The sequence below is a fragment of the Diadema antillarum genome, unplaced genomic scaffold (genome assembly GCF_040938485.1).
Source record: "Diadema antillarum isolate AM-2024a unplaced genomic scaffold, OU_Dant_1.0 scf00000101, whole genome shotgun sequence".
In the NCBI taxonomy this organism is placed as follows: Eukaryota; Metazoa; Echinodermata; class Echinoidea; order Diadematoida; family Diadematidae; genus Diadema; species Diadema antillarum.
The window spans coordinates 26,918-44,946 of NW_027270990.1; the positions used below are offsets into that span (position 1 = coordinate 26,918).

At 37.3% G+C, this 18,029-nt stretch overlaps 1 protein-coding gene across 1 annotated transcript; it reads right to left on the minus strand.

Moving 5' to 3' along the window:
• Positions 1-84: 84 nt before the first annotated feature.
• On the minus strand, positions 85-9,464 carry LOC139718892 (aquaporin-8-like). Its single transcript, XM_071630335.1, has 5 exons — positions 9,095-9,464; positions 7,461-7,587; positions 6,171-6,433; positions 4,387-4,521; positions 85-1,695 (listed from the first exon to the last, which is right to left on the minus strand). Exons 1-5 carry the CDS (start codon positions 9,331-9,333, stop codon positions 1,656-1,658), a joined length of 804 nt encoding a protein of 267 aa, XP_071486436.1. The 5' UTR covers positions 9,334-9,464; the 3' UTR covers positions 85-1,655.
• Between the last annotated feature and the right edge of the window lie 8,565 nt (positions 9,465-18,029).

Here is an 18,029-nt window from a genome sequence, read left to right on the forward strand (position 1 = left end):
ACCAGCACTTAAGAAGGAACAGTGGAACACACCAATGACCACACTTGAAAACTTTGCCTTGTTTTCTATTTACAAGCGTTTACTGTATCAAAGGTTGAATGGATAGAAATACAGTGTAGGGATGGATAAAGAAAAAAAAAAGATTAAAAAACAACAACAGAGAACAAAACACTCAGAAATTGAGTAAATTATTAATTTTCAATCAACATACATAAAAAATCATGAATTCTTATGCAGGATGTATTACTCTACGTCTTCACTCAAAAGGATATACAAAATCAGGGGATGTTATGATTTTGCGTAAAATTGATTTGATTTTTTTTCCCCCTATGACTCTAAATTAGATCGTGTTGCACAAGCTAATATTTGGCAAGGCATGCTACAAAAAAAGTCTAGGCAAAATGGGTAATATACACATATTTCAATTATGTCTGTGCACCAGAATTTTTGAACTACTGAACTAGAAAAGCAAAAATGACGATGCAAATCTGATAGTGAGTCTTGCATAAACATATTTATTTCTAAATGTACAGGTTTATAACTAAAACACTGCATTACTTTTGAATAAAGTCTAGTTTAAAACGCAAGAGGAAAGTGTTATTAGTACACTGGGAGTATGGTATCGCATACAAAAAAGAGAGAATATTTATGAGGCAACATAAACAAAATACACCTAGAAGATAGTGATTACTTGTCTCTACTGTGAGGAATAAATTATCATCAAGAGCCTTGTGGTCCATATATGATGTGAATTTAAGCTTAAATCAATGTTTCTTAAGTCCTTCAAGACCATTAAATTGCTGTCGTGTAGGATACTAGGTGGGAAGTGGCACTCTGTTGTTACTGAAATGTATCTTTCTATAGTTTGAAGTACAGATTATTTGGAATCAGTGCTTAAAAACTCGCGTAAAAGAACTCTGTCTGTGTTTGATGTGCCAAGACAAAAAAAAAAAAGAAAGAAGAAGAACGTCTTGACAATGTTCTTCCCTTATTGAGACATATATGTTGCATAAGCAGGTAATTATTAAAACTCATTTCCATGGACAGGGACATCATGCAATAGATGTGGTTGTCTCTCTAACTTGATGCCTTTGTTATTGCCATGGTCAGTTTCTTGTTATGAAATTCCTGCCTATAATTAGAAAGCCTCAGTGACTTAAAACATATATCGTCGCTGGGGTGACAAGACCTTGTATCTGCAATTTTGGTGAAAATGACTTTTTTGCATTAATGGTTGGATAATCACGTAAGTGATGTCCTGTCCAAATCTTAGATGTCTTACCCCAAAAATGAAGCCACCACGGCATGTCAAAGGAATGTCTATCCCATTGGATACAGTGCTTTGGCTGCCATGTTTTTTTGCTCTCCTGAACATTTGACATTTTGTAGATACGAGGTCTTGTCGCCCCAGCGACGATATACTGCATGCAAATACCTCTTGCGTTAATGTTTATTCATCTGTTGCTATGTGCAAAAGGGGAGATTTCGAGTAAGCTTTGACTCAAGTCAGACTTTCTACAATGAACATCTCGTTGCCATCAAGTGCAAGGAATTATGATTATGCCAGTACTCCCACTCAAACGAGGAAGGGTGATGATTTCATGCCCTGATGGTGTATAACTTTAATTGCCTGCTAGGAGACAGCTTCTGTTCCTCTAGCAGAGCAGACGTTTCTCTTCATCTCCGAGGATGATCCTGTCGTAGAAGAGAATTTGAGAAAAAGAAAATACAGTGCATTAATGTTCTTGACAAAGTGACACTTTGTGTGGGGTTTTTTCTCCATGTACTACAATGCACATTATATCATTTATAGATGTCTTTTTGTTTCTGTTTTTTTCCTCCTGTGTTTTCAACAAGTATTTTTGGGACTTGTAGAATGAAGATGTAACCTTTTAAAAAGTTTACTTCATTCCATAATAAAGGAAGAATGTGGCTAAAGTCAATCTTCATTAAGCTGCCTTTGTATTGTTGATTCCAATCTTTCATCTCTAGGCAGGGAGGCTGTGGTGTCACACACTTTGTGTCCACAAAAGGACAGAATCAAATGCAGTACAGACAGGAAAGTTCCACAGATTTAAAGCCATTTAGCTTTATAAGGAAGGATTTGTTTGCAATGCATTTGAAATCTGGAGATTCCCATTACAAATCAGCCTCATTTGACAATAGTACATGTCCATGACTATTCTTTATGCACTTTGTGTGTTGAAAATACAACAGAGTCAGGGGCAGATCCAGGAATTCCATTAAGGAGGGGGGGGGGCGCAAACAATATTTTTGGTGCTACTTCCGGGTTTCATCTCATTCATTTCTTTTTATTTCTTTTGTTTTAACAACAAATAAAGAGGGGATGTGTGCCCCCCTCTGGATCTGCCACTGAGAATAAACTTGAATGATACATACTATTTAAAAAGTGATGAAGGTTTTCGTGAATGTGCAGTTGGATATCTTTGTGGGGGAAAAAGCTGCAGGAATATTAGTTTCCAGTAGTTTCATTACTCCACATCACGTCCCACAGCACAACATCGAGTTCTCTGTTTATTGTGTTATGTTAGTTTTTCTTTGTTTTTTATGAAGTATACACTCAGTTGCCAAATGCAGTGTGTACATGAACTGTTCTGTATACCATACACAGAGTGAGAAATGGTACATAAGCACTGTGATACAAATATAGTCGTATTTTGAAGGAAAAGTATGCAAGTGCAGATTGGCATATACAATGCATCTATCCATAAGTAACAAGATATGATCATGTATGCTTTGATGTAAGAGTTAAAGATGTACTTCCTCTGAAAAGATTAATAAACACTGTATTTTAAGTAAATTCTTGCCGCTGTGTCTGAATTATTCATGGACCCTAAACATATGCAGTGCCATTCATGTGTTTATGCACTCATTTCATATTTATGCAAATCATATTTGTATTGTTACCATGTAAAACAAAGGGGTAAATGTGTACTTCCATATTTTTAGAAATAAGTTTGAGTGCACAGATGTATAGAGAGACATATACACATGTATATATATATATATATATATATATATATATATATATATATATATGTAAAGTATATATTTGCAGATGTTTTAACAGATGCGATATCAACAAGGATGTAACTGGTAAGCGATAAGATGGAAAACTTAAAAATGAAATATTGACAAGGCTATGAATCTGATATTTATATATATATGTATGTATATGTATATATATATATATATATATATATATATATATATATACATATATATCTTTTTCTTTTCTTCTTAATACAAGTGTAAGAACAACCACGGCAGTGGATCTTAACAAGCCTTTTTTTCTTTTCTTTTTTTAGCGTTTTGTGGAAACACTTTAGTGTATCAAAGAGACTGATGAATGGCAGCTGTACCTGATGAGAAAGATTTCTTCTGATGTCACTCCTAAGTGCAGATTATGGCAAATTTGTATACGATCTTACTTTCCACCAACCCTGTCCACCATTGATCCGTCAAGCAGCATAAGCTTACAATCCAGATTTCACTATCACTAAGATTGCGCCATCTTCTTAAACTTTTGCAGAAGAAATGCACAGTACAGGTTAGTGTTTCATTGGCAGGTGAGCTAGACACCACAAATTTCACAATCACTTAAATCGCGCCATCTCCTCAAACTTTTGCGGAAGAAACCCAAGTCCCGTGTGTAAGCAGGTGTGTTAATGACGCCCTCAACGCCAGTAAGTTATCTTAAGGAGTAGACAGAAGTTCTTATAACTACTGTACAGTATATCCCCCAAAAAAATTACAATCGGATTTCCGCATTGGTAACTTTCATTATGATTAAACTGTCTTTATGCTATTTCAGAGTCTAAAAAATAACATCTTACCTATATTTTACAGAAAACCCCATTTAATTTGGTTAAGTGGTCACAGAGAAATGTGGATCGTTGTAAAGCATGTCATGGGTCTGTTTTTCTTCCAAGTTTAGCACTTGAATGCTCTTGGAAGTACGGTACATGTTAATGTGTGAACATTACTGGACAGAACTTGGAGGGAAGGGATTTCTGACATGCTCTACAAAGATCCTCATTTCTCTTTGACCACTGAAGCAAATCGGATAGTGTTGTTGTTGTTGTTTCTTTTCTCTTTTTTTTTTGGGGGGGGGTGTTTTTTGTTTGTTTGTTTGTTTGTTTGTAAGATGTGGGTAATATGTTATAGTTTCATACCCTGAAATTGTATTATTGATTGATTCACTATTTTTAATGCTATCGTTGCGGAGGGTCCCATTGTATTTTTTTTTTTAATCTGACATACGGTAGAGTGAACCACGCTAGGTACTCGCAAGTATTATGTGATGCGAGCTTTGGTCCTGCTCACTTTATCTCGGTTGAGATCAGTGGTCTATTAATACAGTACCTGAAGAACAGCGCAGCAATTCCCGCTCCAGCCAGGGGCCCGGCCCAGTAGACGTAGTGATCGGCCCACTGCTCAGACACAATGGCTGCGCCGAAACTCACAGCGGGATTGAAACCGGCTCCAGCGGTGTAGAATCTTTGAAGTACGAGAAAGCGGTGTGAGACAGTATTGAGACACTTTTTCCAGAAACAAAACGCTTACTGTGGATCTCTGATAAATGTGTAGAATATCCCAAAGCAACCAACAAACTTCATTTCTCGTCTGCTTTGTAAAGCAAAAAAGTAGATTTTTTTCAGGATTGCAAACTGAAAGACGCCTCCTATTTATTATTATTACAAACACAGAGAGTAAGAATCTCATAGTACACTGTAACTGGCTTATCCCTTCTTTCTGCATAGATTCCAAAATGAACACAGGTGATAATTTCCCCAACATCTGATATATATTTAAGCGAAATCTGATGTGTTCGATCATACAAATATATTAAGTTACAGTAATATTCTCGTAGCGTTCTTTCTTGCCCAAGGAATGATAGAAAAAAAGGGAACACTTCTTTGTTTCTTATATACCTGCATTTAAATCACGCAATACAAAATCTGTGTTTCCACCTTCTTCTTAATAGCTGCTAATATATTCAGAAGTCCATGTCATAACCTCAAAAGTATCAGTACGCTATGCCGCTAGAAAATTGATAATCCGTTGCTGGTAATTCCTGGTTATAGACACTCGCGGAACACAAATCTTGCTTGATGCTTGTGTGACTATGTAAGCCCTACTTACCAGATGCTTGCAAATACAGTATGTACCCAAAAAAAAAATTACAACGGGGCCCTCCGCAATGATATCTTTAAAAATAGTGAATCAATCTAAATACAAATTCAGAGTATGAAACTATAACTCATTGCCCATATCTTACAGAAAACCCCATTCGATTTGCTTCCGTGGTCAAAGAGAAATGAGGAATTTTGTAGAAGATATCGGGGATCTCTTCCGTCCAAATTCTGTCTATTATTCACACACAAGAGCATTGAATTGCTAAAATTGGAAGAATCAGACTCATGACATGCTTTACAACAATCCACATTTCTCTGTGACTGCTTAACCAAATTGAATGGGGTTTTCTGCAAAATAGAGTTAAAATGTTATATTTTAAGACCCTGAAGTAGCATTTAAAAGAGTTAATCATATTGGGTGTTATCAATGCGAAAATCTGATTGTAATTTTTTTGGGGGACAAACTGCACTGGTCGCCCCAAAAATTACAATTAGATTTTCGCATTGATAACACCCAATATGATCGACCTGTCTAGGTGCTACTTCAGGGTCTTAAAATATAACATCTTAGCTCTATTTTGCAGAAAACCCCATTCAAATTGGTTAAGCGGTCACAGAGAAATGTGGATTGTTGTAAAGCATGTCATGAGTCTGATTCTTCCAATTTTAGCAATTCAATACTCTTGTGTGTGAATACTAGACAGAATTTGGACGGAAGAGATTCCCGATATCCTCTACAAAATTCCTCATTTCTCTTTGACCACTGAAGCAAATCGAATGGGGTTTTCCGTAAGATGTGGGCAATGAGTTATAGTTTCATACCCTGAATTCGTATTTAGATTGATTCGCTATTTTTAAAGATATAATTGCGGAGGGCCCCGTTGTAATCTTTTTTGGGGGACATACGGGAGAGTACCTTAAAGCTATATCATTTCGGACCCTTAATATTGTTTCCTATTCTTTTATAGCATATTCTTTAATAGCACGGGGCCGACTTCCGCTAAAACTCACGAAGCCAGAGTGACGCAGGTAATGGCCAGCCCGTATACTAGCGGCTCCTTCCTCTTGCCCGAGCGGCGCTCGTCGATGTTGGCCTGGAGGTAAGCGGCGAAAACCATGAAGGACATGATGACCTCGGTGATGATGCCGAGGAAAGGCTCGGTGTCCCAGTTGTTGACCATCATCCACTCGTTGAAACCGTCGATGCGGTGGTTGCCGCGGAACACGGAAGCTCCGCCCTTGATCTCAGAGTACGTTGGCTCATACAAACATGCCTATAACGTAATGAAAAATGAAAAGAACAAAACACATCATACATGTATTTAGACATTGGTATTTGTTATCGAGGAGGACGACTACGATTTCATTATTCCTTTCTCGTGTTCATGTCTCATGTTGTTATTGTTAATTTTATCATTATTATCATTATCGTCAGTAGGGGTGCGTATCATCATCATTACCAATGACCTGTGTTAATGTTAACGCCGGCCCCTCAATACCATGCATCACAGTTATTACGACAGCAGCCAGGCAACCATGCACTGGTCAGATACTTTATCTTGCTGCTTTTTGTTTTAATATTTTTTCCCATGTTTTCATGCATTGATTGCGGAGTGTATCTGAATATTTTGAGATGATTGTAAATACGTGTTCTAATGTCATTTCATCTAAACATTTTAGGCATACTCATTGAGTGAGGTTCATTAAAATTTTGAAAGCGGCAGGCCCCCTCATGCTTTCAAGTGTGATGCCCTTTTAACATGCCGTCAGATCATTTGACGCTATGTGCGATTTAACTTTTATAGGAAGTGTAAGATAAAAAAAAATTTAAAAAAAAAGGAAGAAAATCCTACCCTTAATGGTGACTACATCTACGGCACGTTAAATTTGCACCTGTGCAACATGCCCTAGATCGAGATGGCGTCACTGGTGGTATTACACACTCTTAATGGCGTACACCGGATGTTTTTCGTTTTAGTACAAAATACGATTCCCTAAAGGGTTGACGTCTTGAATATAAGTGCTTCTTATACTATCTGTAAATAACAACTAAACAACACTTTCCTGAAAAACAATAAGGAATTATTGCAACTGATTGACAAATTGCCCCACATCGATGTAAATAAGCACTGAATTGATCAGCATGCTTTATATGTAATAAAACACTGATCAATTCAGTGCTTATTTACGTCGATGTCGGGCAGTTTGTCAATCATTTGCAATGAAAACTTCTCGACGGAACAATTTCATAAATTTAGATAATAAGGAATTATAAGGAGAGCGACCCCCGTGTGTACATACCCGAACAAAAGCAGCGCCGATTATGGCGCCAATGATCTGAAGAGGGATGTAGCAGAGTAGGTTGACGATGTGCAGACCTCCTGATATAAAGGTCGCCAGAGTGGTGGCGGGGTTGAAGTGACCTCCGCTGTCAGGGGGAGATATTCAATTCAATTCAATTCAATTCAATTCAATCTCTAATATTGATGTCATAACAACACTGCAATAGATGCATAAAATAGTTGGCAGAGGAAATTATATGGAAAGCAAAAGTTTGACCAAAGTGACCTCGCTTTAAAAAACGATCATGATTTATATACAGATAAATGTGAAAAAGAAACAAACTATACAAATTAACGTGAGTGTAATACAGAAGGCAGAAACTAACAAAAAAAGAAACCAAGCAAACATAATAGACTAATACATGAAAATTGGCCTATTGACAGGTACAGTATTAAAGAAATTCACACATGAAAAAAAAAAAAAGCGTTTCATTATTCACATTTTTCTTAACAATGTCAAGACTTTGATATTTTGGCATCTTTATAGACGATGTCATTTTGTTAACCGTAGGTTTCGTTTTTCGAAATAGTGTCTTGTGTGGTTTATCAGAAAGCAAAATTTATCAAAAACATTTGGCAGACTAGAATCGACTTTTTGTCACAAATGTGCTAGTAATACGAGGGAGATGCAGATATATTCCTTTGATGAAGAACGTTTTCATGATCTTCAAGAAAATCTGTCCTTTATCAATTTTCAAGGCCAGAATAATTGTTAGAATATAAAACTTCTACATGTAAATCAATAACTGAAAATATCATATTGATCAAGCTTTCTACAGTAGTCACTATAAAGCGCTCTTGTTCTTACAAATGCCGAAAACTGAAAACAAGTTCATAACCTTTGCACGAAATGACTACTGAATTGTTTTTTGAAACCAGTCATTGTTTCATGCTCGATTTATGATTATACACAACAGTTAGACTATGCCAGGTTTCATGGCTTTTTATCATCAAAGCTTAATTTTGTTGTCTTGCATCATTCCTATCTGATTCTACCGACAAAACAATATCAGCTGTTGCAAGCAAGTTACTCTGTATCAGCCAATATGCAATGCCTTGATATTGATTGCAAAAATGTAAGCTTACATCAAAATGTCCTTAAGTATTGACTATATGAATACATACATATATATATATATATATATATATATATATATATATATATAGACGATGAAGACAAACAAGTTGACAATGCATTAGAATCCAACTTCATTTATTAGTAAACCAAATTTTCGACCCTTGCACGGATCTTCAAATAAATGAAGTTGGATCCTAATGCATTATGTCAACTTGTTTGTCTTCATCGTCTTCATGCTCTTATTCCAACACGCGGATAATAATACCATTATATATATATATATATATATATATATATATATATATATATTGATCACTGTTGAAGATGATCATTTTAATTGTTGGATATGATGATTTAATGAATATCGGCGCCTTCTTTAGAGGCGAGAAGGAAAATAGTTGACATATCAGGCAGAATAGCGCTTGCCATAAAGAAATGATGCATGCGTCGATGTTCGATCAGGGTTGCATTTCAAAAAGTTCATATTCATATCAAATGCGTGTAAATTAACTCACCTGATGTTGACGAAAGCAACACACAAGCAACCGATTCCCAGACCACAGGCAATAGCGTAAAGGAGTGTATTCTGGGTCGTCACTGCCATGCACACTGCAAAAGTGTAGAAAAACGTTCCCGCGAACTCGGCAAAAGCTGGTTGCACGATACTCTCCCATAGATTCTCATCCTCCTCCTCAACCCGGGTATCTCTCGGTTGTAGCGAGTCCTTGGGCGGCTTTTTCACGCTTCCGGACATTTTGGTAGAATTATTCAAAACCCGAAAATTAGATGATTTCAGTCTATACGCAGATTGAGATGTTGGACAAAATCAGTGGCCCGCAGACAAAATGGAGGCCACTAAAAGTTTATTATTTTTTCTAGCGGTTCAAAGATCACAAACCAGCGCCTTTCATGTCGTATGGAACATAGTACACACGTAACTTCAGACAAAATATGCAGCAGAATATAATTTATAATTACTGATTAACGAATTCTAAAACTCTTCGACAGGCGTTTTATAACAGCAAATGCGGCGCAAGCGTTAGACGTGAAATCACCGTAACTGGAAAAACAACCGCAAGTGGAGTCTAGTTCTGACGGTGACATTTATGCGCGTCGGCTTGTCGTAGTTAAAGTTTAACCATAGAGTAAATATTACCGTATAACCCAGAACAAGTCTCGCGCTAGGTTTACATAGGCAAATGTGATGACTGTTTCCAAAAGAATTCCGTATACTCGGAAGGGATATGTTTCATATTCACCTGTCCTTCTGTCTTCTTTTTCTTTGTAAGTTTATCATACTCTGCTGCTTATGCGTCGTACACTCTCCATTCAAAGTCCCCAATTGGGTCTTTTATATTTTCACATTCTTCTCTTTGACATTATTTTGTCCTTACACCAAGATCTCTTTTCTTTCCTTTTTAAGACAACAATGTTCTTAAAGTAAAATCTGGTGTCGTGACACTCCTGTGAGTCAAAGATTAGCCGATACTTCCGAGATTTACTCTGTCAGGTATTATGACAACAACAACAACAACAACAAAACTATGACGAAAAAACTGTTGCCCAAATGAAATGATTCTGAATGCAAGAGATTATGTCTTTACGTTCTTGTCTCTCCTTTGTGTGTGTGTGTGTGTATGTGTGTGTGTGTGTGTGTGTGAAATGTTGTTATATTGTGTTGTATGTTTTTTGTGATTTACCCATGTATCAATTTATTTCTCTTTGCAATTTTGAATTTCGTACAGCGTTAACGCCATCCTCAAGATCCCTCCTTTTGCTCACCATCGTTTTTCGTTTGTTTTCTGTCAGAAGTTGATCGCGGACATCGAATTTGAGGACAAATAAACACGAATACAAATGGCTTGGAGGGGAATACAACATGGGTGGGGCGAATGCATCCTCCCCAAAGACCTTTTTTGTTGTTGCTTTGTAGTTGTTTGTTTGTGTGTTTGTGTTTTTGTTCATTATTGTTTTGAGGCCGGGAGGGAGGACGGTGTGTAGATTAAGTCTGCTTCCCAAATTCATATGTATATTATCTACATATATATACAATGTATATATATTTCTTCTTCGTCTTCTTCTATTTGGGAAAGGGGGGGGGGGTGGTAAGTTGTACGTAATATCAACGTAGTAATGACAGTGATAGTAACAGCAACATGCATGATAATACTGATTGATGATTTGACCGCCATTATTAAGTCCTGACATGTTTTTCTGAACGGGATTGCACGTTGGTTGTGTATCTCCGTCTATACGGCACTGCGCCTAACCAGTGCGCCTAACCAGTGCCGTATATTAAGAGAGTCTGGCCAACTCGGTTTTCGGCTTATGTGTTTTGAAGCCTGTGATTGGTCAAAACCTGGTCCCGTGATCTTCAGGCGCCATGTCGTTACCAAAGTCAATCACGCGGGCGTGAGGAGAGTTCATACGCAGTGCCCATTGTTGAACATGCGCAGCTATGCGTTAATATTGCTTGCCTTTGGGACATCCCCAATATCAGTCGCGGTGCAGTGTCCTGTTATGTTGCCGTTGTCTATTTTATTGAAGTATACGAAAGATATTTTGATATCTTACTGCGATAAACTGAAAATTCGTCATGCTTTTCCTGCGCAGCATGGCGTTGCGCTAACCGACCTGGCTCAAGTGTAATGATGCACCGCTTTCCGACAGATCCAAAACGAAGGAAAGAAGTGGGAAATTAGAGTGATGTGACGGGAAAACTATATGATTTTTTTTTCTTTGGATTCCTCGCGGTGTCTTTCAGACTATCCAGGTTTTGATTCACATTAAGATTGTATGTCACCGCTATTACGTACGAAGTGTCGCCTGAGGCATTTGTCTGTCCTTCATTCGTAATCAATTTTGTTGAAACCGTTGGCCATGAAACTTGACATGATTGTGACCATGTGGGAGTGGACGAAGTTTTTTTTTAGCATATAACATTTGTGTAAACGTGCTCAAAGTGAACGGTCAAAATTATAATGGTTAAAATCTTAAAATACTGCCATTTCCCCCATATCTGTATACAATTTCTGAACGTGAGTACATGTATTTCCAGACGAAACTTACTGCCCGACCGTGATTCTCTTTTGATTTTTTTTTTTTTTTTGGGGGGGGGGGGGTTGGGGTCATGGGAGGTGGCAAAGGTCAAGGATCAATGTCAGGTAAAATGTTAAAATTCTACTATCTATTGTTTAAATATTATTACCCAGTTCATCCATACCTTGGAGATTATACCCAATGCACAAACTTAAAACCAAACGCGGTATTTGCATGCCACCATTACTACACAATGACGCATAGGGAAAGATTTTGGCCATGATGGTAAAAGGTCAAGTGAAAATACTAAAATGACAGTAATTTCCGCAGATTTGTAAAATAACCGCATAAAGTATTGCGGCATGAAAATAGATTGGTCAACTTACGAGTAAAAAAATGTTCAAATTCCTTAATACTTCTCTTTTAAATAAAACTCATCCATTTACACCTAGTTCAAGGAAAGTAAACACTCGACGCATTAAATTTTGTGACAAATTTTTCTGCCAATAATAATCATGTAACATTGTCAAGGCGTACTCTACATCTGCTGAGAACAATTATGGCGGAGGTATACCGGTCGCCATTTGGACATTTTCATTTTTTTAAACTCATTTCATATCCATTCAATGGTCCCGATCATAGTTTATACTAGTATTTGGTACGGATGTCACTGAGGATATCCCTCATCATTATTATGTTATCCAGGTAATTGTGCTTGTTTAATTGTTCAATTACAGGTCTTTTTTGAAATCATTTTTAAACAATTTGAGATCATTATACATACCATTATATGCACTTGCCGATGACGCTTCATGTTGTATATACATTGTACATAGGTGTATTCCTCTTGAATTAGGGCCTACTTATACTAGTAGGCCTTCATGTCAGTTTATGGTACTAAATAGGATGGTAATTGATGGTTATTTATGTGCGAAACAGTAAAGCTGTGAAATTCGTCTATCGTCTGTGCACAGTACAGCTAGAATTGTAAATATATATACATTGTATCATTTTGTTATACAATATTCTTGTTCCCTGGACAACTTGCTAAATATACAATATAGCATAGGGGCCTACAGTCTAGTGAAAGTTTACGACACGACATACTGTGAATTCTTCTTTTATTCATACAACAATAATTTATCATATTTATAGTCAGGAATTATGTCCTTTAAACAACTTCCCTATTGTTAATATACCTGTGTGCTTGTGTCTATTTGAATGTGTAAAAATGATTGATTGTTGGCTTTGTTCAACATGGATGGAATGAATGAATGTCCCTCCCCCAACCTACACCCTTTCTCTCTCTCTCTCTCTCCCTCTCTCTCTCTCTATTAAAAAAAAAAAAGTCAAGCAACACAGTGCCTTGCGCCTTTGGGACGCGCGCCTGCGCTAACCCCAAAGCGCACACGCTAAAACCATAAGCGCCCTGTACGCTGGGTAACGACATGGCGTTCAATTTATGAGTTGGCCAGACTCTCTTAATATACGGCACTGCGCCTAACGTTTAAATGGCGCCACCAAGTGATGATGACGTGAACAGGGATACTAGTAGTCGGTGATCGTCCGCCAGGCAGAACGCAGTTTGTGGGAAGATTTATCTCCCAATCGTCTAGGGATCTATTAAGATATATACAACAAAAAGTGATAATTGTTCGTGTGTACATGGCGCCATGTCATTTATGCACACACACACACACACACACACACACACACACACACACACACACACACACATCAGGGGCAGATCTAGGAATTCTGTAAAGGGGAGGCGGCATTATAAAAATCAAAGGGGGGCGCACAAGCCCCCCCCCCCCCCATTTTTTCTTTTTATTTCTTTTGTTTTAACAAAAACTTAAAGAAGGGGCGCACGCCCAGTGTGCTCCCCTCTGGATTCGCCACTGCACATATTGGAACAGGTGCATAATTTCGTGCTGCGTCTTCAGCATCTTGCAAACGAAAGTTGCCTCATTGTAGATATTGTAATGGTAATATACTACAGAGGCAATACTTAATGTATGTATGCATGTGTGTGTATATATATATATATATATATATATATATATATATATATATATATATATATATATATATATATATATATATATTTATATACATACATGTATATAGTGTGCCTTTTATTATGCAAGATGTATTTACATGTTTTTCTGTATTGTCTTTTGTCTTTGCCTTGTGTCTCCTGTCTAATCCAGGAGGCAACCTAGGCCTTTATGTCACATTGTTTATTCATATAATAAAGAATGTTGAACAACAACATCTAGCATATTATAAAGGGGATCTAATGGTCTTCATAGTAATATGCATATATTAATTAAAGACATTTTCATATTTCCATGAATTTTCAACTCTACATTATCCTGTTGGGGACGGACTGATTTTGCTAAAACACGCATTTCCCATAGACACCTGCCCGAGTATACTTGGGACTCGTCCTCAACGGGTTAACAGGCAATCAACCACTTTAAAGTCCCCAATTGGAAGTCAATGTAATGTACACCCCTGTATGTATCATGCATCCCCCCCCCTGCCAAAAACAGGGAAAAAAAAGCATAAACACATACATGTATAAAACTGCACACCTACAAATACAAACAAACACACAAACATTCTGAGAGCACTTCATTAATGCTTCTTCAACCAATTCTCTCTCTAAAAAAATACATAGACACATAATTCAAGTAAAATAAATCTCAAGTAAAACAAAGTGTGTGTTGAAATATGTTATGTATTAAAATGGTTCCTCATACTTAAATCATCGCATAGATTCATACTTTATGGCCATCAATAGAAGATATTCACAAAAATACATTATTACTATTTTACATACAAAGGTCTATTTACATAATGCATACTATACATAACAAGTGATACAGTAAGACAAAAGATATAGAAGAGAAAAACAAAACCCAGACAAATAAAACAAACTACCAATCTTAGGAAAATGAAGAACAAATTAGGTATAGTTTACACCAAAACTACTTTCAAAACACACAAGAACAGGAAAAAAATTCTTTACAAAATACATATAATAAATAAATTGGGTATATCAGAGTTTTTAATATAAACCTATAGATTAGAATGGATGTAAAGACAATCCTAAATGAAATCTATAAAACTGCTGCTATGAGCCGAGTCGTAACCAATCATCTTCCCTGCAGAGTCAGTGCATAGATACCAGGGACATTGCAAGATTCAAACTTCCTTTGTATACAAAATATATCGATGTGCTAGCTGGCCATTGTGGCTCTCTAAACGTTTGATCCTTTACACAAAGAAATGGCTGGGCTTAATTTTTCCCTCCTACAGAGCTTATCTACCGTCACACACATCACACCGCATCTTATCGTATCAAACATGTTTTCTGTATATCTTGTGTCCCCCATTCTTGTATAAAAGCATTTGACTCACATAATTTTCTTGTAAAATTCTATGAAGTATGTGCCATTCTTGTTGCATTTCTAGTATAAACCGCTCATATTGTTTGTCCTCTAATGATACAATCTATATCTCACAAGTCCTTCTAATGATGGTTCAAACAGGTCCAATAATCAGACGGGTGGTAGCAACAGTATTTTCTCTTTCCCACTCACAGCAGATATAAGAGATTTCTCCATGGCAACACAGAGTACTTGACGAAGACAACTGACCATATTATAAAACGTGCTGTGATTGTGCATTTGAGATTGGTGGCTGATTAACCTCTCAGTTTCCTTCAAAGGTCATAGATTAGTACTCTTTTTGACTATCACTTCAAGAGTTGGAGTATACGATTTTGTTCAATGCCTTGATGAACGAACCAAAACAAAGATTGAAGACACAATATAATGTCCACAAATACACATGCACAAACACACCCGGTGTACTTCAATGGCACCTCGGTCACTTTGATGTAAATTCATTATGATAATATGTTATGAGAAATCACACAAGTTATGTTAAGTACACACATGCCAGCATTGAGTTCTAATACGGTTTTCCATCCAATTCAGGCAGAGCTTAAATTTGACATGGCAACTTAAAAAATATTGAAAAATGTTGCTCTGTTCATAACATGTAGTTCTGATTACATTTGTGTTTCTATTATCACTGCACAGGAAAAACCTGGCAATAGTGTTGCAAGCTCATTTGTTGGAAGGTGACCATGATCATATCCTAGATTAATTATCAACATTGTGCCATACATATGAAAGATGATACAAAAATGTTCTTACTCCCACCAGAGCGGTTGACATGTCAGTCATTTTGTCACAAGTGCCCAATGTCACAACTGAACATTTTGGTGAATAAGACAGCATTACTGGACTGACGTCGGGGGGGGGGGGGGGGGGGGGGAGGACGTTTCAGTGCTGAGTACCTGTTGACATGTAACTTAAAAAATCCTGATTCACCAAGGAGAGGACGTAGAGTGTGACCCTTTGATGACCCCTTGATAGGAAATGGACTAATCCCTCTCACTACCATGAAACAACTGCTTGTGCCATTCTTGCAGACAGGTCTAAAACATGCAATGCTGTCGATGACTGACAGCACCTCATCACCTATTTGGTCAAACTGATTTCAAATCATGCCAACTTTTTGTTCTCTCTGACCAGAACACACAGAGAGGAGCAACAATATTGAATATGGAGGATCTAATGATTACGACAGAGTAGGATTTGTATGTGTGTTTGTGCATTGATCTGTTGTCTATCTGTCTATGTTCTTCACAAATGAGATTGGTAATGTCACTCCTGCTCTGGGGGGCATCCCAGGTATTTACCCAAGACATCATGAGACTTAAGAAAGGTTTCATGGAAAGAATGAAGGAATGGACTTGTTATATGCTTAATCCTTTCAGTGCCAGGGACTTTGGAAAGTGTGGACACTGCTGTGGGGTTTATTGGTGCTGATTGACCCTCACAGCACACAATGGGTTAAAAGCCAGGGAATGAAGCGATAGAATCGACAAAGCAGACACGGGACAAAGTGAAAGGTAAAGAGCTGTTGCTTGCACCTTCTGTTTTTTTTGCTTGTTTGTTTTCGTTTTTCAGGCTTGAGTTGTACTTCACCAAACCCACGACTCATGACAAGTGGCCAGCAGACAGATGTACCCATCAATCACGGGAGGGAGTAAACTGTGGGGAAGGGGTTGAGAGAAATGTGGAGGGGTAGAGTGAGGGAGTCACTATCCTAGCTGGTGTCTCAAAGTTGGATCAGATTGAGGTCACTGGATTTGACTATAACTGATGGTAAGTATGACATGAATAATGGAACACCAATCAACACTGGATAGAGAAAAAGAACCCTGTGAGATTGATAGTAAAAAATGTACAGTTACCCTGTGAAAACAACAACAAAAAACATCCACCAAAGTTTTAAGAGTTAAATGGTTGAATAATGATGACTGTGATGTCACAAGGTTGTATATTTTGATTGGTCAAAGGTAATCTGCCATTTTGACACTCAGTGTACAAAGGTACACATTACAAATATTTTACACTATTACACAATACCATGTGTATGTCATAAAAAATGATACTTTGCTTTTCAATTTCGAGGTGTTGACCAAGGTCACCACACAGTGTCCAATGGGTTAACGAGATCACAGAGACTTAAAGATGTCTTCCTGTCTGTCATTCCTACGGCATTCCAATGTGACTCTTCTGGTACATTTCAATTTAGAGGTAATTGACTGTCTCCTCTGCCATGGTTTTCTTTACACCCACCGCCCTTCGCCCTTTACGCGGTGACACTCTCATGTCTTATGTCCTGAATGTACAGTGTTTGGTCACAAATAAATAAGTTCTGTAAAACTAGTTTTACAGGCAAAATATATAGTTTTGACAACAAAACACAGATGCTGAGAAAAGTGACATTACTTTGTTCTGGAGGAGCAAAATTGGTAGCTCTAGACTTTGAAGACTGGTAAACTCTAGAATGTAACATTCAAAGTTTTGTCACAGACTCCAGGTTATCAAACAACATCACATACAGATATGGAGTGAACAGTACAGTGATTCTTCATGTTTACCAAAAGTTGAGTGTAACCTGTTAAGAATTGGTCCAACATTGAGCTCCTTGATTAAACTATACATGTTCAACTTGTCAATGATGTCTGTAACTTTGAAATGATCATATAGGAATGCAACATTTTCAATTGATTGTGGATAGTGTTTGCTTGTATGTTTCTTTTTTTTCTTTTCTTTTTTCCCCTGGTGGTCTACTAGAACTAAAATAGAGAAAATAAATATTATTGGATTCCCCCTCCCCCCCCCCCCAAAAAAAAGGTGTGTAATGGTATATAATAGAATCCAAGAGGTACATACCCATGGGAATGTATTGACATGACAGACATAGAGCAATGTATTTGACCACACAGCCATACTGTTAAAACAGGCTTACAAATACAGG

What these genes read in the sequence shown, in the direction of transcription:
- LOC139718892 (XM_071630335.1), bottom strand. Translation starts at nt 9,333, where the DNA reads ATGTCCGGAAGCGTGAAAAAGCCGCCCAAGGACTCGCTACAACCGAGA. An exon ending in GTTGCTTTCGTCAACATCAG is followed by an intron (nt 7,588 to 9,094) that starts GTGAGTTAATTT and finishes TCCCCCTGACAG; the next exon opens with CGGAGGTCACTTCAACCCCG. An exon ending in ACCTGCGTCACTCTGGCTTC is followed by an intron (nt 4,522 to 6,170) that starts GTGAGTTTTAGC and finishes CGTACTTCAAAG; the next exon opens with ATTCTACACCGCTGGAGCCG.